The 22,813-nt window shown below is 60.0% G+C and overlaps 1 protein-coding gene across 1 annotated transcript in view; it reads right to left on the bottom strand.

Annotated features, from left to right (window-relative positions):
- Window positions 1-22,813, bottom strand: part of LOC128973998 (USP6 N-terminal-like protein) — a 57,484-nt gene that overhangs the window by 23,673 nt on the left and 10,998 nt on the right. Inside the window, exons 3-6 of the mRNA XM_054390501.1 lie at window positions 14,547-14,622; window positions 10,193-10,278; window positions 6,671-6,710; window positions 5,389-5,469 (exon numbers count right to left, since the gene is read on the bottom strand). Of these exons, the coding sequence (XP_054246476.1) occupies window positions 5,389-5,469; window positions 6,671-6,710; window positions 10,193-10,278; window positions 14,547-14,612 (273 nt within the window). The 5' untranslated portion in view covers window positions 14,613-14,622. The remainder of the gene's footprint in view (window positions 1-5,388; window positions 5,470-6,670; window positions 6,711-10,192; window positions 10,279-14,546; window positions 14,623-22,813) is intronic.

Genomic DNA, 22,813 nt, shown 5'->3' with positions numbered 1-22,813 from the left:
ACAGCAGCTTCTCCATGGGACAGCAATGTGCCCCTGTGGCCAAGAGGGCCAATGGTATCTTGGGGTGCATGAAGAAGAACGTGGCCAGCGGGCAAGGAAGGTTCTTCTCCCCATGCTCTTCCCTAGTGAGGCCACATCTGGGGTCCTCAGTCCAGTTCTGTGCCCCCCAGTTCAAGAGGGACAGGGAACTGCTGGAGAGAGTCCAGGGGAGGCCCCAAGCTGCTGAGGGGCCTGGAGCAGCTCTATGAGGAGCAAAGGCTGAGAGCCCTGGGGCTGAGAGCCTGCAGAAGAGCAGCCCCAGGGGGGAGCTGAGCAATGCTCAGCAAGAGCTAAAGGAGCTGTGGGGGGCAAGAGGCTGGGGCCAGACTCTGCTCAGTGGTGCCCAGGGACAGCACAAGGGGCAAGGGGCACAAAGTGGAGCCCAGGAGGTTCCATGTGAGCAGGAGGAGAAAGTTGTTTGGTGTGAGGGTGCTGGAGGCCTGGAGCAGGCTGCCCAGAGAGGTTGTGGAGTCTCCTTGTGTGGAGAGCTTCCAACCCCCCCTGGCTGTGTTGCTGTGTGCCCTGCCCTGGGTGCCCTGCTCTGGCAGGGGGGGTTGGACTGGGTGAGCTCCAGGGGTCCCTTCCAAGCTCTGCCATTCTCTGACTCTCTATGGCCGCTGTGCTGTGAGCTTTGAGAGGGAAGTTGATCCTATGGCAAATCCTGGAGCAGGTTTGGGACACTGTGTGTTCAGTCCTTGGCCTTGCTGCAGACGAGCCCCAGCCAGCAGTGTGACCAGCAGCACCTCCCTCTGGGCCTGGGACGATGCCCACTCTGCCTGCAGTGCCTTGGGCTGCCTGGCAGCCCACATGGGCCCTGGGCCAAAGGCTCTCTTCCCTCCCCTGAGGACCAAAGTGTTTGTGAGAGACAGGAGATGGTGACCTTGAGGGTTGTTTTCCCTCCTCAGGTGGAGCAGGAGGTGCCATCTCCTGCTGCCCTCCCTGCTGTGGTTCATCCCAGGGGCTCTGCTGCTTCCCTCTCTGCCTTCAACTTCCATTGCTCCTTTTCCCCTGCAGGACTCTCAGCTCTGAGGTTTGATCACTTGCAGGTCTGCAGGCAGTGGGGGGAGGCAGGTCCTTGGGTGTGTGTTTCAGGTTGGTGCCATCTCAGCATGCTCTGTGGCTCCCCTGTTCCTGCCACTCTCTCATGTGCAGAAGACCATCAGAGGCATTTCTGGTACCCCAGAGGGCACAGCAATGCAGCTCTGGGAGTTGGCCCTGGGCAGCCTGCTCTGGCTGGAGGTGTCCCTGCTGCCTGCAGAGGGTTGCACAAGATGCCCTTGGAGGGTCCCATCCAGCTCAGTGCAATCTGTGGCTCTGTGATGTCCTTCCCACAGAGCTGAACTTCCTCTTCTCCCCCAGCAGCTGCCAGCTGGCCTCTCCCTTGGGAATAAAGAATTCTGGATGGTGCTGGTATCTGAAGTGGTGCATATCACAGATGGCACTGGGCTGGAAGCCATAAAGGGGAGCTTGGGCTTGGCATAAAGGGGTGTGCAAGGCCACCATAGGTGGCCTTGCACACCCCTTTATGCCAAGCCCAAGCACCAGGGGTGGACCCCCAGAGGGAAAAATGAGGAAGCTGCTTTCAGGAAACACATCCAAAGCATTTTTTCCCTGAGAAGAATTTGCAATGGAAATGGTTCTGGCTGCTGAGCTTCCTCCTGCCTTCAGCACCTACCACACAGGGAGCTCCTGTCCCCTCCAGGGGGGTGCTGCTGGCAGGGTTCAAGAGTTGTTTGGAAGGGTTTTGTGTCTTCATGTCAGGGAGCAGAGGCTTTGTAAAAGGTCAGGTAGGGGAGAAAAACCATAGGGCAGGATTAGTGCTGAGCTCTGAGCTCCAGGAATGAAATGGTGCCCACAGCACAGCTCAGACAAGCACAGAAGGCATCAGGCTGGGAGGGAGCCTCCAAGGGCATCTTGTGCACCCCCCTGCAGGCAGCAGGGACACCTCCAGCCAGAGCAGGCTGCCCAGGGACACATCCAGCCTGAGCTGCAATGGCTCCAGGGATGGAGCCTCAACCCCCTCCCTGGGCAGCCTGTTCCAGTGTCTCCCCAGCCTCACTGTGCACAACTTCCTCCTGATGATCCTGAAGGGATCCTGCAGGAAGGCTGCAGAGAGACTTTTGCTGAGGGTGTCTGGAGCCAGGCCAAGGGGGAATGGTTTGAAGCTGAGGCAGAGCAGGGTTAGAGTGGAGCTGAGGGAGAAGTTCTTCAGTGGGAGGGTGGTGAGACTGGCACAGGTTGCCCAGGGAGGCTGTGGCTGCCTCCTGCCTGGAGGTGTTGCAGGCCAGGCTGGATGAGGCCCTGAGCAAGCTGGGCTGGGGGGAGGTGTCCCTGCCCATGGCAGGGCCTTGGAACTGGATGAGCTCTGGGGTCCCTTCCATCCTGATTCCATGTGATGCCAAGATGTGATTCCATGAGCACAGGGAAGGTTCCTGCCTTCAGGGAGAGCTGCTTCCCAGAGCTGGCAGCCAAGGCTCTATTCAGACAACACAGAGCTGCTGCCTCCTGGCACTCAGCTGCCATCCTGCCAGCCAAGGGTGGGGGGAAACAAACCTGCTGGGAACCTGCAGGCAGCCTGAGGGCTGAGAGAGGAACCAAGCACCCAAGCACCACACCAGGGCCTCAGCACCCCTGCTTCAGCCAGACCATCCCAGGACCAGCTGAGGGGCATGACTGTGGGCACACCTTATGGGGGATGCCACCTCTGGCCCTTCCAATGCCACCTCTGGGCAGCAGCCAGCCTTGGCAGCAGGAATCTCTGAGCAGCTGCCCACATTCCTGACACCAGAGTGTGGGGCTGCAAATTCAGGTCCTTCCAATGCCACTTTTGGTCCTTCAAATGCCACCTCTGGGCAGAATGCAGCCTTGGCAGCAGGCATCTCTGAGCAGCTGCCCATGCCCCTGACACCAGGGTGTGGGGCTGCCCATCTAGGTCCTTAAATGCCAGCTCTGGTCCTTCCAATGCCACTTTTGGTCCTTCAAATGCCACTCTTGGTCCTTCCAATGCCACCTCTGGGCAGCAGCCAGCCTTGGCAGCAGGCATCTCTGAGCAGCTGCCCATGCCCCTGATGCCAGGCTGTGGTGCTGCACCCCCAGGTGAAGGACACAGCCTGATTTTATTGATTGTTTGGACACAGTTTTGTGCCTCTGGAGGTGTTGGTGTCTCTCTCAAGCTCCTTGCACTCACTGCTGCCCAGCTGCTGTGTGGCACAGCCCTTTCTGCCTGTGTTGGCACAGGGCAGCAGGGGTCAGGCTGGTCAGGACTGAAACCAAAGCTCCTTTCTCCTGCCTGGGGTCACCAGACTGCTCCTTCCCTGCTGGGGCCCAGCACTGCTTGCTGGGAGGCAGGAGAGCCACTTCCAGTGCCCCAGCGCAGGGACAATGCCCTCTCTGTGCCCCAGTGCTGCCTGCAGGCTGGGCTGGTGTCAATGGTGGCATTTATTCCACTACAAGAGCTCTGAGACCTTCTGGCCCCAAGAGCCTCCCAACCCACTTGGCCACTCCAGCCCCTGGCCACCCAGCAGAGCTGATGGCATCAGCTGCTGCTGCCCAGCACACCCAGGAGCTGTTGGAGCAGCTCTGCTATGGGGGCAGGCTGAGGGAGCTGGGGGTGTTCAGCCTGGAGAGGAGAAGGCTCCAGGGAGACCTCAGAGCTGCCTGCCAGGACCTGAAGGGCTACAAGAAGGCTGCAGAGGGACTGCTCCCAAAGGCCTGCAGGGACAGCACCAGGGGCAATGGCTTCAAACTAGAGCAGAGCAGATTGAGATTGGATGTGAGCAACAAGTTCTGCACCAGGAGGCTGCTGGAACACTGCAACAGGTTGCCCAGGGAGGTGGTTGAGGCCCCATGCCTGGAGATCTTGAAGGTGAGGCTGGAGAGGGCTCTGGGCAACCTGATCTGGTGGAGGATGTCCCTGCTGAGTGCAGGGGCTTGGACTGGATGAGCTTTGGAGCTGCCTTCCAGCCCAGAGCACTCTGTGACTCTACATCCAAAAGACAGGACTGGGATCCCTCCTGCTCCACCCAGCCCTCACCCCAGCCCTGTCTGTCCCCACTGCCTGACCAGGGAAGCCCAGGGGTGCTCACACCATAGAATCACAGAAGTCCTGAGGTTGGAAGAGACCTTTGAGATCATCCAGTGCAGGCACTCACCCACAGCTCACAATGCCTCTGAGCCTCATCCCTCAGCACCACATCCTGAAACCCCTCCAGGGATGGGGACCCCACCACCTCCCTGGGCAGCCTGGGTCAGTGCCTAAGAACCTTTGCTGGGAAGGAATTGTTTCTCATATCCAACCTGAACCTCCCCTGGCACAACCTGAGGCTGTTTCCTTTTGTCCTACCACTTGTTGCCTGTGAGAAAAGACCAACCCCCAGCTGGCCTTGATCACTTCCCCGGCAGGAGGCAGCCACAGCCTCCCTGGGCAACCTGTGCCAGTCTCTCCCCACCCTCACTCTCAACAATTTCTTCCTCCTCTCCACTCTCAATCTCCCCTCTCCCAGCTCCAAGCCATTGTCCCTCATCCTGGCACTCTCAGCCCTTGGCCAAAGTCCCTCCCCAGCCTTGCTGGAGGTTCCCTACAGATATTGAAATGCAGCTCTGAGGTCTCCTGCAGCCTTCTCTTCTCCAGCCTGAACAGCTCCAGCTCCCTCAGCCTGTCCCCACAGCAGAGCTGTTCCAGCCTCTGATCATCTTTGTGGCCTCCTCTGGACCCTCTCCATCAGCTCCAGGTCTCTCTTGTGTTTGGGGTCCCACATCTGGCCCCAGCCCTGCAGGTGAGGTCTCCCCAGAGCAGAGCAGAGGGGCAGGATCCTCTCTCTCCAGCTCTGGCCACACTGCTTTGGCTGCAGCCCAGGCTGCCCTTGGCCTTCTGTGCTGCCAGTGCCCATTGCTGGCTCCTGGCCAGCTTCTCCCCTTCCCCAGCACCCCCAAGTCCTTCTCTGCAGGGCTACTCTTAACCTGCAGGTCCTCCCTGTGCTGGGGGCCCCAGAGCTGGAGGCTGTGCTTCAGATGAGGCTCCATCACATGCACCATCAGCTGGACCATATCAGTCCCATCCCCCACACCAGTCCCAGGTGCTGGTGACACGGGAGCAACCCTGATGGGTGCTCAAACATCTCTGTTCATGCAGGCACAGGGAAGCAGAAGTTCAGACAGCCCAGCAGCAGGTTCTGGACACTGCTGCAGTCAGAGCAGGACCTCCTCCCTCCCCTGGGGGCCCAGCAGCTCCAATGGAAAGCTTTCAAGCACTCCAGACTAAGAGGTAGGAGCAGGGTGGTCTCTGGTTCCTCTAGCCTGACTCCCTGGACAGTGAGGACATCCCTCTGGCCCTGTGCTCTTCCTCCTCACCTTGTCACTGCTCCTGTACTTGCCCCACTTCTTCAGCATCTTCAGCCACTTGTCCACACGCTCGATCTCCTGCTGCTTTTGCTGGGGCAAGGGGGAAGAAGAATAGAGAAATAGTTAAGAAAAGGAGCCCCAGAGGAGGTGTCCTGAAAAAAAAAAAACCACACAAAACTTCATTCCCTTTAGCTTTTAACTTCTTTGTTGTAGCAGGGTTGGGTTGGGCTCTTCTCCCAAGGAACAAGTGACAGGATGAGAGGGAACAGCCTCAAGTTGCCCCAGGGGAGGGTTAGGTTGGGCAGGAGGAACAATTTCTTCCCCCAAAAGGGTTGTCAAGGCCTGGCCCAGGCTGCCCAGAGCAGTAGTGTGGAGTCCCCAGCCCTGGAGGGGCTTCAAAGCCATAGAGATATGGTGCTGAGGGCCATGGTTCAGGGGTGCCCTGGCAGTGCTGGGGTAAGGCTTGGACTCTGTGACCTTAAAGGTCTCTTCCAAGCAAAGTGCTGCTGTGATTCCTGGCAAAGACCTCACAGCAGGGATGGGGACAATCCACAGGCAGCTGCAGGAGCTGCTTACTCCAACCTGTGGTGGTGTAAAACCCATGAGACACAGAGGCTGCACACAGAGGAAGTCCTCCAAGAGGAGGAAAACAAAACTCCCTGCAGCTTCAGCTGCTCTCATCCCATCAGAGCAGCAGGAGGAGGATGCTCTCCAGTGCCAGCTGGCAGGACCCTCACAGAGGATGTGCTACCAACTCTGGGGAGACCTTCTGGTGGCCTTGCAGTGCTTCAAGGGCTGAGCAGAAAGCTGGGGACAGACTTCTGAGCAGGGCCTGTGGGGACAGGCCAAGGGGGGATGGTTTGAAGTGCAAGAGGGAGCTGGAGAGTCGAGAGAAGGGAGAAATGTTTGCTCCTGAGGGTGGGGAGAGCCTGGCCCAGGCTGCCCAGAAGAGGTGGGAGCTGCCCCATGGCTGGCAGCAGTGCAGGGCAGGTTGGTTGGGGCTGTGAGCAGCCTGCTCTGGTTGGGGATGGCCCTGCTGGCTGCAGGGGCTTGGAGTGGATGACCTTGGAAGGTCCCTTCCAGTCCAACCCAGGCTGGGATCCTGACCTACTGAAACAAAATCTCCAACAGCTTGGGCACCAAGCAGAGTTTCTCTCTGTGTGGGCAGCAGTGCCCAACAGGCCCTGGCTGCTTGGCTCTCAGTGGCAGATTCATCCCCTCCAAAGCCTCCCCCCTCCCCAGCAGGTGTGACAAGGAGCTGGTCCCCAGGATGGCAGAGCTGGCAGCTCACCTTCTCCTCCAAGGCAGTGCGGGTGGGCAGCTCCTGCTCGCTGCAAGAGCAAGGGGCACTGGTTAGAGAGGAGTGGGGGAGAGGGGGATGCTGCAGCTCAGGGGCTGAGGTGGAGATTGACCATCTGTTAGCTTCCCTCAGGTTTGTAGCTTCCTCTGGACCCTCTGCAGCAGCTCCAGGTCCCTCTTGTGCTGGGGGCCCCAGCAGTGGAGGCAGTGCTGCAGGTGGGGTGTGAGCAGAGCAGAGCAGAGGGGCAGAATCCCCTCCCTGTGCTGCTGCTCTCCCTGCTCTGGATGCAGCTCAGCACACAGCTGGATTTTTTTGGACTGCATGTGCAGAAAGCTGCTGGGAAGAAATTCATTCCAGTGAGGGTGGGGAGAGACTGGCACAGGTTGCCCAGGGAGGCTGTGGCTGCCTCCTGCCTGGAGGTGTTCCAGGCCAGGCTGGATGAGGCCCTGAGCAAGCTGGGCTGGTGGGAGGTGTCCCTGCCCATGGCAGGGGTTGGGGCTGGCTGAGCTTTGAGCTCCCTCCCAACCCATTCTGTGAGTCTATGAAGAGTAAAGACACCAAGCTGGAACCTGCATGGATGCACTCCCCTGGCATCCTGCATCCCCAGCAGCAGCTGCAAGCCAGGAGCCATGGCTTCAGTGGCAGCACAGCAGCTCCAGGCCTCCAGCAGTGCCACTGCTCTCCTGCCCTTGCCTCCAGACACCTCTCAAGGACATATCATGGAGCTAGAAGGTCTCTAAGGTCCCTCCCAACCCAACCCATTCTATGAGAGGATGATGCTGATGATGCTGAGTCCACATGCCTCCAGCTACCACATCTCCAAGACCTCCAAACACTTCTCATTATTTACCAAGCCCCCAGATCTCCTGAGAGCTTCTCAGGCTGGTGCCCACCTGCCCTGGCTTGGGATGGGGCTTCCTAAGGGAACCAAGAGTGAGCAGGTCTCTTGTCATGTCTCAGCTGTCTTGCATGACACTAAGTTAGGAGGCAGTGTGGATCTCCTGGAGGGGAGGAGGATGCTGCAGAGGGACCTGGCCAGGCTGGCTCCATGGGCTGAGATTCAACCAGGCCAGGGGCAGGCTCCTGCACTTTGGCCACACCAACACGAGACTGCTGCAGACTGGGGGTGAGTGGCTGGAGAGCAGCTGGCAGAGAGGGACCTGGCAGTGCTGGGTGAGAGCAGCTGGACAGGAGCCAGCAGTGTGCCCAGGGGCATGGAAGGCCAAGGGCATCCTGGCCTGGATCAGGAATGGTGTGGGCAGCAGGAGCAGGGATGGAATTCTGCCCTGTGCTGGCATTGGGCAGACCTCACCTCCAGCACTGTGTGCAGCCCTGGGCCCTCACTGAAGGATCTTGAGGTGCTGGAGCAGGGCCAGAGGAGAGCAACCAGGCTGGGGAGGGGCTGGAGGGAAAGGCTGGTGAGGAGAGGCTGAGGGAGCTGGGGGGGTTCAGCCTGGAGAAGAGGAGACTCAGGGGGGACCTTAGCACTCTCTACAACCACCTGAAGGGAAGTTGTAGTCAGCTGGGGGTCAGGCTCTGCTGCCTGGCACCTTGTGACAGGACAAGAGGGCATGGCCTGAAGCTGTGCAGGGCAGGGTTAGGTTGGATGTTGGGAAGCACTTCCTGATGGAAAGAGTTTAGGTTAGATGTTAGGAAGCACTTCCTGATGGAAAGGGTTTAGGTTAGGTGTTAGGAAGCACTTCCTGATGGGAAGGGTTTAGGTTGGATGTTAGGAAGCACTTCTGATGGAAAGGGTTTAGGTTGGATATCAGGAAGCACTTCCTGATGGAAAGGGTTTAGGCTGGATATTAGGAAGCACTTCCTGATGGAAAGGGTTTAGGTTGGATATTAGGAAGCACTTCTGATGGAAAGGGTTTAGGTTGGATATCAGGAAGCACTTCCTGATGGAAAGGGTTAGGTGGTTAGGAAGCACTTCCTGATGGAAGGGTTTAGGCTGGATATTAGGAAGCACTTCTGATGGAAAGGGTTTAGGTTGGATATTAGGAAGCACTTCTGATGGAAAGGGTTTAGGTTGGATATCAGGAAGCACTTCCTGATGGAAAGGGTTTAGGCTGGATATTAGGAAGCACTTCCTGATGGGAAGGGTTTAGGTGGGATGTCAGGAAGCACTTCCTGATGGGAAGCCCTTGGCTTGGTTTAGCTGCTGTGGGGTTAGGTGCCAGGCTGGGCTTGATGATCTCAGAGCTCTTGTCCAGCCTCAGTAACTCTGTGGCTCTGTGACTGCCTCAGGCACCTGAGGAGATCCAGCTCCAGGCCTTCCCTGCAGCTCTCCCTGAGGAGGAAGAGGCTGAGGATCCCTGAGGATGCAGCAGCCAAAGCCCCAGCACACCAAGGCAGCTGCCAGGGGTCAGTCACTGCACGTGGCTGGAAATCCTGGGCTGGAAGCTCCTCTTCAAGGTCTTCTGAGGGAGCTGGGGGGGTTCAGTCTGGAGAAGAAGCTGAGGGAAGACCTCATTGCTCTCTGCAGCTCCTGAGAGGAGGCTGAAGCCAGGTGGGGTTGGGCTCTGCTCCCTAGGAACAAGTGATAGGAGGAGAGGATGTGGCCTTCAGTTGCCCCAGGGGAGGTTTAGGTTGGGCATGAGAAGAAACTTCTTCCCTGAAAGGGTTCTCCAAGCCTGGCCCAGGCTGCCCAGGGAGGTGGCTGTGTCCCCATCCCTGGAGGTGTTTCCAAGAGGCAGAGCTGTGGTGCTGAGGGCCAGGGTTTAGCCCCAGCCTTGGCAGGGTTAGAGAATGTCTGGGCTGGATGAGCTGAGAGAGCTTGGCCAGCAGAGATGATTCTGTGGTTCTGAAGGGTGTGGAGGAGATTTCTGGGCAAGAGCTGTGTTGGTGACCCCTCTCCTGCACACAAGGAGCTGTTGTGGTCACTTGGTTCAGACTGAACCCAGCTCTGTACTGCACTGTCCCCAGCCACAGGGCTTGCTTCTACCTCACCTGCACCTCACTTAGGCAGGGGCTTGCCCCAGGGAACAGCAATGCTCAGGTATCCTGCCTCACCCAGGGGGTTGGAACTGGATGGTCTTCAAGGTCCCTTCCAACCCAAACCACTCCATGACTCTATCAATCTCCTTCCTAAGACCTCCCTCAATCAGCTGCAGACTCAAGAGCCTCTCCCTCTGTGACACACTGAGGGCCTCCCTGGTGGCACAGGAGACCAGCTGGGGGTAGGAACCCACTTCTGAGCCTTGCCTTGCAGCAGAGCCAGCCCAGCAGGGCCTGAAGGTGTGTGGCTGAGGCAGGAGACACCTCCAGGTTCCCCTTCTGCATTTGGGACTGACCAAGGCAAGGCACAGAGCAGCTTGTGGGAAAGCTGCTGGATCTGCCAGGCTTGGTGCAGGTGGATGTTCTGCATGGACAGGGGGGGTAGGGAGGGCAGGAGGGGGCAGGGGTGGGCAGAAGAGGACAGAAGAGGGCAGGAGGGGGCAGGAGAGGGCAGGAGGGGGCAGGATAGGGCAGGATAAGGCAGGAGGGGGCAGGAGGGGCAGGAGCACTCACTGCAGGAACCCGAAGCGGTCTGTGACTTTGTACAGTGTGAAGTCAGCATCCTCCCAGGGGTCAATCTGAGCTCCCTCCTGCCTGCCCTGAAAGCACAAAGGACTCACATGAGCTGACCCCAGCAGCAGGCCTGCCCCAGGGCCTGCATCCCACACACAGACCACAGCCACCCCCAGTGCCCACATCCCACCCCAGTGCCCGCATCCCACCCCAGTGCCCGCATCCCACCCCAGTGCCCGCATCCCACCCCAGTGCCCACATCCCACACAAATGCCTGCATTCCATCCCAGTGCCTGCATCCCACACAAATGCCTGCATCCCATCCCAGTGCCTGCATCCCACCCCAGTGCCCACATCCCACCCCAGTGCCCGCATCCCACCACAGTGCCCACATCCCACCCCAGTGCCCGCATCCCACCCCAGTGCCCACATCCCACCCCAGTGCCTGCATCCCACACAAATGCCTGCATCCCATCCCAGTGCCTGCATCCCACCCCAGTGCCCACATCCCACCCCAGTGCCTGCATCCCACCCCAGTGCCCACATCCCACCCCAGTGCCTGCATCCCACCCCAGTGCCCACATCGCACCCCAGTGCCCGCATCCCACCCCAGTGCCTGCATCCCATCCCAGTGCCTGCATCCCACACAAATGCCTGCATCCCATCCCAGTGCCTGCATCCCATCCCAGTGCCTGCATCCCACCCCAGTGCCTGCATCCCACCCCAGTGCCTGCATCCCACACAAATGCCTGCATCCCATCCCAGTGCCTGCATCCCACCCCAGTGCCTGCATCCCATCCCAGTGCCTGCATCCCACACAAATGCCTGCATCCCATCCCAGTGCCTGCATCCCACCCCAGTGCCCACATCCCACCCCAGTGCCTGCATCCCACCCCAGTGCCCACATCCCAGTGCCTGCATCCCACCCCAGTGCCCACATCGCACCCCAGTGCCCGCATCCCACACAAATGCCTGCATCCCATCCCAGTGCCTGCATCCCACCCCAGTGCCTGCATCCCACACAAATGCCTGCATCCCATCCCAGTGCCTGCATCCCACCCCAGTGCCTGCATCCCATCCCAGTGCCTGCATCCCACACAAATGCCTGCATCCCATCCCAGTGCCTGCATCCCACCCCAGTGCCTGCATCCCACCCCAGTGCCTGCATCCCACCCCAGTGCCCGCATCCCACCCCAGTGCCCGCATCCCACCCCAGTGCCTGCATCCCACCCCAGTGCCCACATCCCACCCCAGTGCCTGCATCCCACCCCAGTGCCCGCATCCCACCCCAGTGCCTGCATCCCACCCCCAGTGCCCGCATCCCACCCCAGTGCCTGCATCCCATCCCAGTGCCTGCATCCCACACAAATGCCTGCATCCCATCCCAGTGCCTGCATCCCACCCCAGTGCCTGCATCCCATCCCAGTGCCTGCATCCCACCCCAGTGCCTGCATCCCATCCCAGTGCCTGCATCCCACCCCAGTGCCCGCATCCCACCCCAGTGCCTGCATCCCACCCCCAGTGCCCGCATCCCACCCCAGTGCCTGCATCCCATCCCAGTGCCTGCATCCCACACAAATGCCTGCATCCCATCCCAGTGCCTGCATCCCACCCCAGTGCCTGCATCCCACCCCAGTGCCTGCATCCCACCCCAGTGCCCGCATCCCACCCCAGTGCCTGCATCCCACCCCAGTGCCTGCATCCCATCCCAGTGCCCGCATCCCACCCCAGTGCCCGCATCCCATCCCAGTGCCTGCATCTCACCCCAGTGCCTGCATCCCATCCCAGTGCCTGCATCCCACACAAATGCCTGCATCCCATCCCAGTGCCTGCATCCCACCCCAGTGCCTGCATCCCACCCCAGTGCCTGCATCCCACCCCAGTGCCCGCATCCCACCCCAGTGCCTGCATCCCACCCCAGTGCCTGCATCCCATCCCAGTGCCCGCATCCCACCCCACTGCCCGCATCCCATCCCAGTGCCTGCATCTCACCCCAGTGCCTGCATCCCATCCCAGTGCCTGCATCCCACACAACTGCCTGCATCCCATTCCAGTGCCTGCATCCCACCCCAGTGCCTGCATCCCACCCCAGTGCCCGCATCCCACCCCAGTGCCCGCATCCCACCCCAGTGCCTGCATCCCACCCCAGTGCCCGCATCCCACCACAGTGCCCGCATCCCATCCCAGTGCCCGCATCCCACCCCAGTGCCTGCATCCCAGCCCAGTGCCTGCATCCCACACAAATGCCTGCATCCCATCCCAGTGCCTGCATCCCACCCCAGTGCCTGCATCCCACCCCAGTGCCCGCATCCCACCCCAGTGCCTGCATCCCACCCCAGTGCCTGCATCCCATCCCAGTGCCCGCATCCCACCCCAGTGCCCGCATCCCATCCCAGTGCCTGCATCTCACCCCAGTGCCTGCATCCCATCCCAGTGCCTGCATCCCACACAAATGCCTGCATCCCATCCCAGTGCCTGCATCCCACCCCAGTGCCTGCATCCCATCCCAGTGCCTGCATCCCACCCCAGTGCCTGCATCCCACCCCAGTGCCTGCATCCCATCCCAGTGCCCGCATCCCACCCCAGTGCCCGCATCCCACCCCAGTGCCTGCATCCCACCCTGTGCCTGCATCCCACCCCAGTGCCCGCATCCCACCCCAGTGCCTGCATCCCACCCCCAGTGCCCGCATCCCATCCCAGTGCCTGCATCCCATCGCAGTGCCTGCATCCCACCCCAGTGCCCGCATCCCACCCCAGTGCCCGCATCCCACCCCAGTGCCTGCATCCCACCCCAGTGCCTGCATCCCATCCCAGTGCCTGCATCCCACCCCAGTGCCTGCATCCCACCCCAGTGCCTGCATCCCATCCCAGTGCCTGCATCCCATCCCAGTGCCCGCATCCCACCCCAGTGCCCGCATCCCATCCCAGTGCCCGCATCCCATCCCAGTGCCTGCATCCCACCCCAGTGCCCGCATCCCACCCCAGTGCCCGCATCCCACCCCAGTGCCCGCATCCCATCCCAGTGCCTGCATCCCACCCCAGTGCCCGCATCCCATCCCAGTGCCCGCATCCCACCCCAATGCCCGCATCCCACCCCAGTGCCCGCATCCCACCCCAGTGCCTGCATCCCATCCCAGTGCCTGCATCCCATCCCAGTGCCCGCATCCCACCCCAGTGCCCGCATCCCATCCCAGTGCCCGCATCCCATCCCAGTGCCTGCATCCCACCCCAGTGCCCGCATCCCATCCCAGTGCCCGCATCCCACCCCAATGCCCGCATCCCACCCCAGTGCCCGCATCCCACCCCAGTGCCTGCATCCATCCCAGTGCCTGCATCCCATCCCAGTGCCCGCATCCCACCCCAGTGCCCGCATCCCATCCCAGTGCCTGCATCCCATCCCAGTGCCTGCATCCCACCCCAGTGCCTGCATCCCACCCCAGTGCCCGCATCTCACCCCCAGTGCCCACATCCCACCCCAGTGTCTGTTCCCAGTGCCCACATCCCACCCCAGTGCCCACATCCCACCCCGGTGTCTGTATCCAGTTCCCAGTGCCCACATCCCACCCCAGTGCCTGTATCCAGTTCCCAGTGCCCACATCCCACCCCAGTGCCCATATCCCACCCTGTGCCTGCATCCCTCTTCTAGAGCCCACATCCCACCTCTGGTGCTCACATCCTACCCCAGTGCCTGCATCCCACTCCAGTGCCTACATCCCACCTCCAACACTCACATCCTGCCCCAGTGACTACATCCAGCCCCCAGTGCCCACATCCCCTGCTCCTGCATCCCACCCTGTGCCTGCATCTCACCCTGTGCCTGCATCCCTCCCCCCGAGCCCACATCCCACTCCCAGTGCCTGTCTCCAGCCCTCAGTGTCCACATCCCACTCCCAGTGCCTGCATCCCACCCCAGTGCCCACATCCTACCCCAGTGCCCACATCCCACCCCAGTGCCCACATCCCACCCTGTGCCTGCATCCCTCCCCCCAGGCACACAGAAGTCCCAGAGCCAGGAGAAGAAATCTTGCTCCCAAGAGCCAACCACAAAGCACTCAGGGGAACAGTGCAGCAGCTGAGCCCAGACTGCTTCCCTGGCATGACCCTGCCATGCAGAGAGCAGTGCTGGGGGGCTTAAGCCATCCTGGTGGGAAGGATTCATGGAAGCCCTACAGGTCCTAGAGGATGAGGGAGAAGGCTGGGGGCTGTGCAGGCAGTAGCAGGCAGGGAGAGCCTGGTGGAGGAAGGGTTCCTGGGGGATGGCTGCAGGGAGGTGAAAGCTCTCATCCAAAGCACTGCTGAGGACTTAGGCAGCTGCAGGCTGAGCCAGCCCCTGGGGGAGGCAGGAGCTTGGTACCTTCTCATACTTGGCAATGATCTCCTCCTTCTCCTGGGCTATTAAGGCCTCGATGTCTTTCCTCATGTCAGAAGCTCTACAGCAAGGGAAATAACAAAAGCAGAGGGGCAAAGGAGGTGAGGAAATGTGTGCCCAGCATGGGGGGTGGTTGAGGAGAGTGCCCACACAGCCCTGTGCTGATAGCTTCCAGCCCCACCCCACACCCAAAGTCAGGCTGAGGCAGGGAATCACAGCCCCACATGAACATCCAGGTGGAACAGAGCCTCAGGATCACCAAGTCCAGCCCAGGACCCTGCTCTGCAAGGCTCACCCTAAACCATAGCCCCAAGCACCACATCCAAACCACCTTGAAACACCTCCAGGCCTGGGGACTCCACCACCTCCCTGGGCAGCACATTCCAGTGCCTGACCACTCTTGATGGGAAAAAGTTTCCTACTGTCCAGTTTAAACCTGCCCAGAGCCAGCCTGAGGCTGTTCCCTCTTGTTCTGTCACTAATTACCTGTGAGCAGAGACCAGCACCAACCTCTCCACAACCTCCTTTCAGGGAGCTGTAGACAGCCATGAGGTCTCCCCTCAGCCTCCTCTGTTTCACACTAACCATCCCCAGCTCCTTCAGTTGCTCCTCACAAGATTTATTCTCCAGGCCCTTCCCAGCTTCCTTGCCCTCCTCTGCCCTGGCTCCAGCACCTCCACATCTCTCTTGGACTGAGCTGCCCAGAACTGGACACAGCACTCCAGGTGTGCCCAAGCCACCCCAGGAGGCAGGCATGGAGCTGGGCTGCACACTCCCAGGGCTTGCAGCTCCCTGCCCTCTGCAGCTGGGCACAGCTGGGCACAGCTGGGCACAGCTTGGCTGGCAAGAAACCTGCTGAGAACCACCACAGCCTCAGAATCTTTTCCCCATGCTCTTGTGATGAATAATCCAGCCTGGAGCAGGCTGCCCAGAGAGGGTGTGGAGCCTCCTTCCCTGGAGAATTCCAGGACCTGTCTGGATGTGTTCCTGTGTGATCCTCCTCTGGGACACAAGGCTTGGACTCGGTGATCTCCAGAGGTCCCTTCCAACCCCTAACATCCTGTGCTTTACTTCTGAAAGCTAAACAACTCCAACAATGCAGTCCAAAGGCTTCTTGTAGGGTTCCAAATGCTTCCCGTAGGGCTCGAAAAGAGCTCTCTGGAGCATCTGAGATCCCCCTGGCACAGCAGCCCTGAGGAGTCTCCCACAAGGAATCAGAACATTTTGAAAGGCCTTCTGAAAATCAACAGCAGCAGCTTGAGCTCTGTGTCCCAGCTAAAGCTGGAGAGTGGATCCTGCATTGCTGAGCTCTGGTCACACAGCAGCCCAGCAGGCTGGGGTTGGAAGGGAGCTCTGGGATCACCCATCCCAGCCCCTGCTCCAGCAGGGCACCCACAGCAGCTTGCCCAGCAGCACAATGCCCAGGGGGGGTTGGAAGCTCTCCACACAAGGAGACTCCACAACCTCTCTGGGCAGCCTGCTCCAGGCCTCCAGCACCCTCACACCAAACAACTTTCTCCTCCTGCTCACATGGAACCTCCTAGGTGCCAGTTTGTGCCCCTTGCCCCTTGTGCTGTCCCTGGGCACCACTGAGCAGAGTCTGGCCCCAGCCTCTTGCCCCCCACAGCTCCTTTAGCTCTTGCTGAGCATTGCTCAGCTCCCCTCTGGGGCTGCTCTTCTGCAGGCTCTCAGCCCCAGGGCTCTCAGCCTTTGCTCCTCACACAGCTGCTCCAGGCCCCTCAGCAGCTTGGGGCCTCCCCTGGACTCTCTCCAGCAGTTCTCTGTCCCTCTTGAACTGGGGAGCCCAGAACTGGACTGAGGACCCCAGATGTGCCCTCACCAGGGTAGAGGGAGAGAAGCAGCTCCTTTGCCCTGCTGGCCACACTCCTCTTCATGCTCCCCAGGACGCCCTTGGCCTTATTGGCTCCAAGAGCACATTGCTGGCTCCTGGGAGCTTCTTGTCCCCCAGCACTCTCAGGTCCTTCTCTCCAGCAGGTCCTCCCTCCCCTGTCCTGCTGCAGGAGCTTGATTCTCCCCAGAAGCAGGACCCTGCACTTGCCCTGCTTGAGCCTCATGAGGTTCCCCCTGCCCAGCTCTCAGCCTGTCCTGGTCTCACTGGAAGGCAGCACAGCCTGAGGGGTCCCAGCCACCCCTCCCAGTTTGGTACCATCAGCAAACTGGCAGAGGCTGCACCCTGTGCCCTCATCCAGGTCAGTGATGAAGTTGGTGAACAAGAATGGATCCAGCACTGACCCCAGGGGAACTCCAGGAGCTCCAGGTTCTAGACTCTGCCCAGCTGATCAGAACCCTCTGAGCTCTGCCATCACCCAGTTCTCAGCCCACCTCACTGCCCACGCTTCCTGAGCTTCCCAGGAGGTTGTTAGGTGACTTTGTCAGGCAGCTGTCTCCTGTGAGCACTGCAGACAGGGAACACAGCAAACAGGAATGGTCAGGAACACCAAGAAGGGGCAGAAAGGTCCTAGGATGTAAGACCAAAGCCCCAAGCCATGCACACCCCAATCCAAGTGGCAAACAAAGCCAGCAGCCAGCTCCTGCTGAAGGGAATGAGCTGAAAACCTCCCCAGCCTGTCACCTCCCCCTCACACCTCCAGCTGCCAGGTGACAATTTAAGGAAGCAGAAATTCCTCCCAGCAGCTGGAAGCCTAAAGATGCTCCAGGAAGATGCCAGCCACAGCCTGCAGACACTGAGTAGCAGCCAGCAGCAAGCTCAAAGGCAACATCCACACTTGGGCTGATAACAATGCTCCTGAAGTCCTCACAGCAGCTGGGGTGGTGCTGGCAGTGCCAGGAAAGGCATCAGAATGCAGGTTGAGGGCTGTGGTTGGAAAGGACAGGATGGAACCATCCAGAGGGACCTGCACAGGCTGCAGAGGTGGCTGAGGAGAACCTCAGGAGGGGCAAGAAGGCAAAGTGCAAGGTCCTGCACCTAGGGCAGGGCAAGCCTCAGGATCCATCCAGGCTGGGGGGGGATGAGATTGAGAGCAGCCCTGCAGAGAAGGACTTGGGGGTGCTGGGGAAGGGGAGAAGCTGGCCAGGAGCCAGCAATGGGCACTGGCAGCACAGAAGGCCAAGGGCAGCCTGGGCTGCATCCACAGCAGTGTGGCCAGAGCTGGAGAGAGAGGATCCTGCCCCTCTGCTCTGCTCTGGGGAGACCTCACCTGCAGGGCTGGGGCCAGCTGTGGGACCCCAAACACAAGAGAGACCTGGAGCTGGTGGAGAGGGTCCAGAGGAGGCCACAAAGATGAGCAGAGGGTTGGAGCAGCTCTGCTATGGGACAGGCTGAGGGAGCTGGGGGTGTTCAGGCTGGAGAAGAGAAGGCTCCAGGGAGACCTCAGAGCTGCCTGCCAGGACCTGAAGGGGCTACAAGGAGGCTGCAGAGGGACTGTTCCCAAAGGCCTGCAGGGACAGCACCAGGGGCAATGGCTTCAAAGTAGAGCAGAGCAGATTGAGATTGGATGTGAGGAACAAGTTCTGCACCAGGAGGCTGCTGGAACACTGCAACAGGTTGCCCAGGGAGGTGGTTGAGGCCCCATGCCTGGAGATCTTGAAGGTAAGGCTGGAGAGGGCTCTGGGCAACCTGATCTGGTGGAGGATGTCCCTGCTGAGTGCAGGGGCTTGGACTGGATGAGCTTTGGAGCTCCCTTCCAAACCAGCCCATTCCAAGCATCTCTGATCTGGTGCACAAATTGCCATCCCCAGATCACAGAAACCCTTTGAAGCTGCTCCCAAAGGCCTGACTTTGCCAGCAGGATCTGCTCAGCTCCCACTGCCCTGTGCTGGGTGGCACCCACCAGCACCAGCCTGGGCAGGAGGCTGGGGAACCCTGGCCACCACCCAGCCCAGCTGAGTCTCACAGCCCTGCCTGCTGCCCAGAAGAGGAACTGAGAGTTTCCCACGGCCTTGGGGGTACACCCACATGTCCCCTGTCACCCTGCACCATGACACAGTGACTGCTCCTCAGGAACCCACCAGCACTGTCACTGCCCTCTGTGCCAGTGCCAGCAGAGCCACATGGACACTGCCAGCCATACAGGTCACTTGCAAGTGAAACATCTACAGCTCAGCACCAGCTCCTCCTGCCCCACTGCTCAACACAAACTTCCATCCAGCCATGGGGTGCAGGAAGAGAGTGGCCAGGAGGGCAAGAGAGGTTCTCCTCTCCCTCTGCTCTGCCCTGGTGAGGCCACAGCTGGAGTATTGTGTCCAGTTCTGGGGTCTGCAGTTCAAGAGGGACAGGGAACTGCTGGAGAGAGTCCAGTAGAAGCTGTGAGGATGCTGAAGGACCTGTAACATTGTGTGAGGAGGAAAGGCTGAGCCCAAGGGGCTGGTGAGCCTGGAGAGGAGAAGGCTGAGAGGGGATCTGAGCAATGGAGACCCCCAACACAAGAGAGACCTGGAGCTGCTGGAGATGGTCCAGAGGAGGCCACCAAGATGATCAGAGGCTGCAGAACCTCCCCTGTGGGGCCAGGCTGGGAGAGTTGGGGCTGTGCAGCCTGGAGAAGAGAAGGCTCCAGGGAGACCTCAGAGCAGCTTCCAGGACCTGAAGGGCTCCAGGAGAGCTGGGGAGGGACTTTGGACAAGGGCTGGGAGTGCCAGGATGAGGGACAATGGCTTTGAGCTGGGAGAGGGGAGATTGAGAGTGGAGAGGAGGAAGAAATTGTTGAGAGTGAGGGTGGTGAGGCTCTGGCACAGGCTGCCCAGGGAGGCTGTGGCTGCCTCCTGCCTGGAGGTGTTCAGGACCAGGCTGGATGAGGCCCTGAGCAAGCTGTGCTGGTGGGAGGTGTCCCTGCCCATGGCAGGGGGTTGGGGCTGGATGAGCTTTGAGCTCCCTTCCAACCCAACCCAATTTGTGCTCTACTCCAACCACTCAACCCACCACAGTTTGGCTCTTTCCCCATTCCCACACTATCCCCCAGCTGGACCCAAGGGCAGTGTGATGGAAGCCTGCAGCCAAGCACAGGTGAGTTACTAAACCTTCAGCCACCTCCCCTGAAGCAGAGCCACCTGGACCCCTCCTCAGCATGCTCCACCTGCAGGGCACAGCCTCCACCATCTGCAGTTCTGCCCCAGCCACCTCTCCCAGCACCATCACCTTCTGCTGCCCAGCCCAGGGAAGCACCTGGAACTTTGGGTTTTTTTCTGCCTGCCACTGCAAGCACAAAGTCATTGAAGGAGGAGGAAAGAGTTAAGTGAAGATGTATTGGAGTCCTGAACACACTCAGGTCACTCATAGCTGGGGAGGAAAGCAAGGAGGCAGCTCTGACCCAGCAGGTTGGGCTGGCTCAGACTGAAACCACAGCTGGGGGGGGGAAGCCAAGAAGGTGCTTGGCTGCTACAATCACATCCACCAGGGCTGAAGCTCCACAGGTCACTGTTCCTCTTTCAGCTGCTATTTTCAAAGCCCTCTTTGACACAGTAATTTGCATCTTCAGCTGCCTCTGCTAGAACCTGCAGGTTTAACTTTAGAGGAACAGCCTGAAAGGAGACACTTAGAGAATCACCAAGGTGGGAAAAAAGCTCTAAGAGCATCCAGCACAACCTTCTACCCAAGCCCCACCATGGCCACCAAACCATGGCCCCAAGTGCCATGGCCACAGCTTGCTGGAACCCCTCCAGCCATGGGGACTCCACCACCTCCCTGGGCAGCCTCTGCCAAGCCCTGACCACTCTTGCACCAAGGAAATTTTTCCTGCTCTCCAACCTAACCCTCCCCTGGCACAATTTCAGGTCAGTTCCTCTCCTTCTCTCACCTGATGCTAGGGAGCAGAGCCCAACCCCCACCTCACTGCAGCCTCCTCTCAGGAGCTGCAGAGAGCAATGAGGTCTCCCTCAGCCTCCTCTGCTCCAGGCTGAACACCCCCAGCTCCCTCAGCTGCTCCTCCCCAGCCCTCTTCTCCAGACCCTTCCCCAGCTTGGTTGCCCTTCTCTGGCCCTGCTCCAGCTCCTCAATGTCCTTCTGAGAGTGAGGAGCCCAAAACTGAACCCAGCACTCAAGCTGTGTCCTCCCCAGTGCCCAGCCCAGGGGCACCATCCCTGCCCTGCTCCTGCTGCCCATATCATTGCTGCTCCAGGCCAGGCTGCTGGTGGCCTTCTTGCCCACCTGGGCACTGCTGCCTCATCTTCAGCTGCTGTCACCCAGCACTGCCAGGTCCTGTTCTGCTGGGCAGTTTCCAGCCACTCTGCCCTAGTGCTGCAGCCCTCCTGGGGTGTCTGTGAGTGGCCATCCTCACTGCAGATCTGCTCAGGGGTGAAGGCCTGGCACAGGGAGCACCTGCAGCCTGCTCCACTTCCTAGCCAAGCTCTGCTGCTGCTGCTGCAGCTACTACTGGTTGTAACAGCAGCTTGCACACCTTGCAGTAACCCCAGGCACACACAGAGCAAGGATGACTGAAGCCCACCGGGGGCTGCTCAGTGCCTGGCAGAGTGCCCTCAACACCCTGCACAGCAGGCAGGCTGCTGGCTCAGCACAAGCTCTCTGTCCTGGCTGCCAGGGGCACAGCCAGCAGCCAGGAGCTGAGGGCAGCTGCCATCAGGAGCTCTGCTCCCACACACCTAAAGCCTTCCAGAAGCTAAGCCTTGGGGTTGCAGCACCACAGGTACCTACCAGGCACAGCCCCAACGAGCCTGGCTCCAGGTCTGCTCCGAGGGCATCGCCGCGGCCAGGGGAAGCCCAAAGGCTCCTGGGACAGGCAGGAGGAGCTGGGCTGAGGCAGGGGGGCACTGGCACAGGCAGGGCTGCGTGCCCAGGAGGTGAGGAGCACGGGAGGAAGTGACAGCCACGTGTCACCAGCCACAGGCTGAGCTGCTGCTGCTCCAGCCCCAGCGCCCACGCGGAACTCAGCCTGCTCCCCACACACCCCTGGGGGCAGAGCAGCCACCAGCCCCTCCCCTGGCACTGCAGCTGCTCTGCTCTGTGCAACACAACCCCAGTGCCCAGCCCAGCATGGACACACCACCAGCAGCAGCAGCACCAGCATCAAATCCAGAAGTGTCAGGGTTGGAAGGGACCTCAAGGCTCAGCCAGTCCCAACCCCCTGCCATGGGCAGGGACACCTCACACCACAGCAGGTTGCTCACAGCCACATCCAGCCTGGCTGCAAAAACCTCCAGGGATGAGGCTTCCACCACCTCCCTGGGCAACCTCTGCCAGTCTCTCACCACCCTCATGGGGAACAACTTCTTCCTGACAGCCAATATCAATCTCCCCACTTCTGCTTTTGCTCCATCCCCCCCAGTCCTATCCCTCCCTCACACCCTCAAAAGTCCCTCCCCAGCTTTCTTGGAGCCCCCTTCAGATCCTGCAAGGCCACCAGAAGGTCTCCTGGGAGCCTTCTCCTCTCCAGCCTGCACAACCCCAACTCTCTCAGGCTGTCTCCAGAGCAGAGCAGCTCCAGCCCTCTGCTCATCCTCATGGCCCTTCTCTGGACACCTTCCAGCACCTCCAGATCCTTCCTGGAACAGAGGCTCCAAACCTGGACACAGAGCTCCAGGTGGGGTCTCAGCAGAGCATCCTATCATAGAATGGGTTCCAACCCCACCATGGATGAGACAAGAGACCTGCTCACCCTTGGTTCCCTTAGGAAGCCCCATCCCAAGCCAGGGCAGGTGGGCACCAGCCTGAGAAGCTCTCAGGAGATCTGGGGGCTTGGTAAATAATGAGAAGTGTTTGGAGGTCTTGGAGATGTGGTAGCTGGAGGCATGTGGACTCAGCATCATCAGCATCATCCTCTCATAGAATGGGTTGGGTTGGGAGGGACCTTAGAGACCTTCTAGCTCCATGATATGTCCTTGAGAGGTGTCTGGAGGCAAGGGCAGGAGAGCAGTGGCACTGCTGGAGGCCTGGAGCTGCTGTGCTGCCACTGAAGCCATGGCTCCTGGCTTGCAGCTGCTGCTGGGGATGCAGGATGCCAGGGGAGTGCATCCATGCAGGTTCCAGCTTGGTGTCTTTACTCTTCATAGACTCACAGAATGGGTTGGGAGGGAGCTCAAAGGGAGCTCACTCTCAATCTCCCCTCTCCCAGTTCCAAGCCATTGTCCCTCAGCCTGGCACTCCCAGCCCTTGTCCAAAGTCCCTCCCCAGCTCTCCTGGAGCCCTTCATGTACTGGAAGCTGCTCTGAGGTCTCCCTGGAGCCTTCTCTTCTCCAGGCTTGCAGCAAGGACTTCTGCTGACCCCCATGCACAGCTGCCTGTATGATCAGACCCAGCCTGGCTGGGCAGCAGCTCTGCAGCA

Source organism: Indicator indicator, chromosome 21, assembly GCF_027791375.1.
Source record: "Indicator indicator isolate 239-I01 chromosome 21, UM_Iind_1.1, whole genome shotgun sequence".
NCBI lineage: Eukaryota > Metazoa > Chordata > Aves > Piciformes > Indicatoridae > Indicator > Indicator indicator.
The sequence above is the reverse complement of the archived record's forward strand: the minus strand, read 5'-3'. Positions and strand labels throughout refer to the sequence as shown.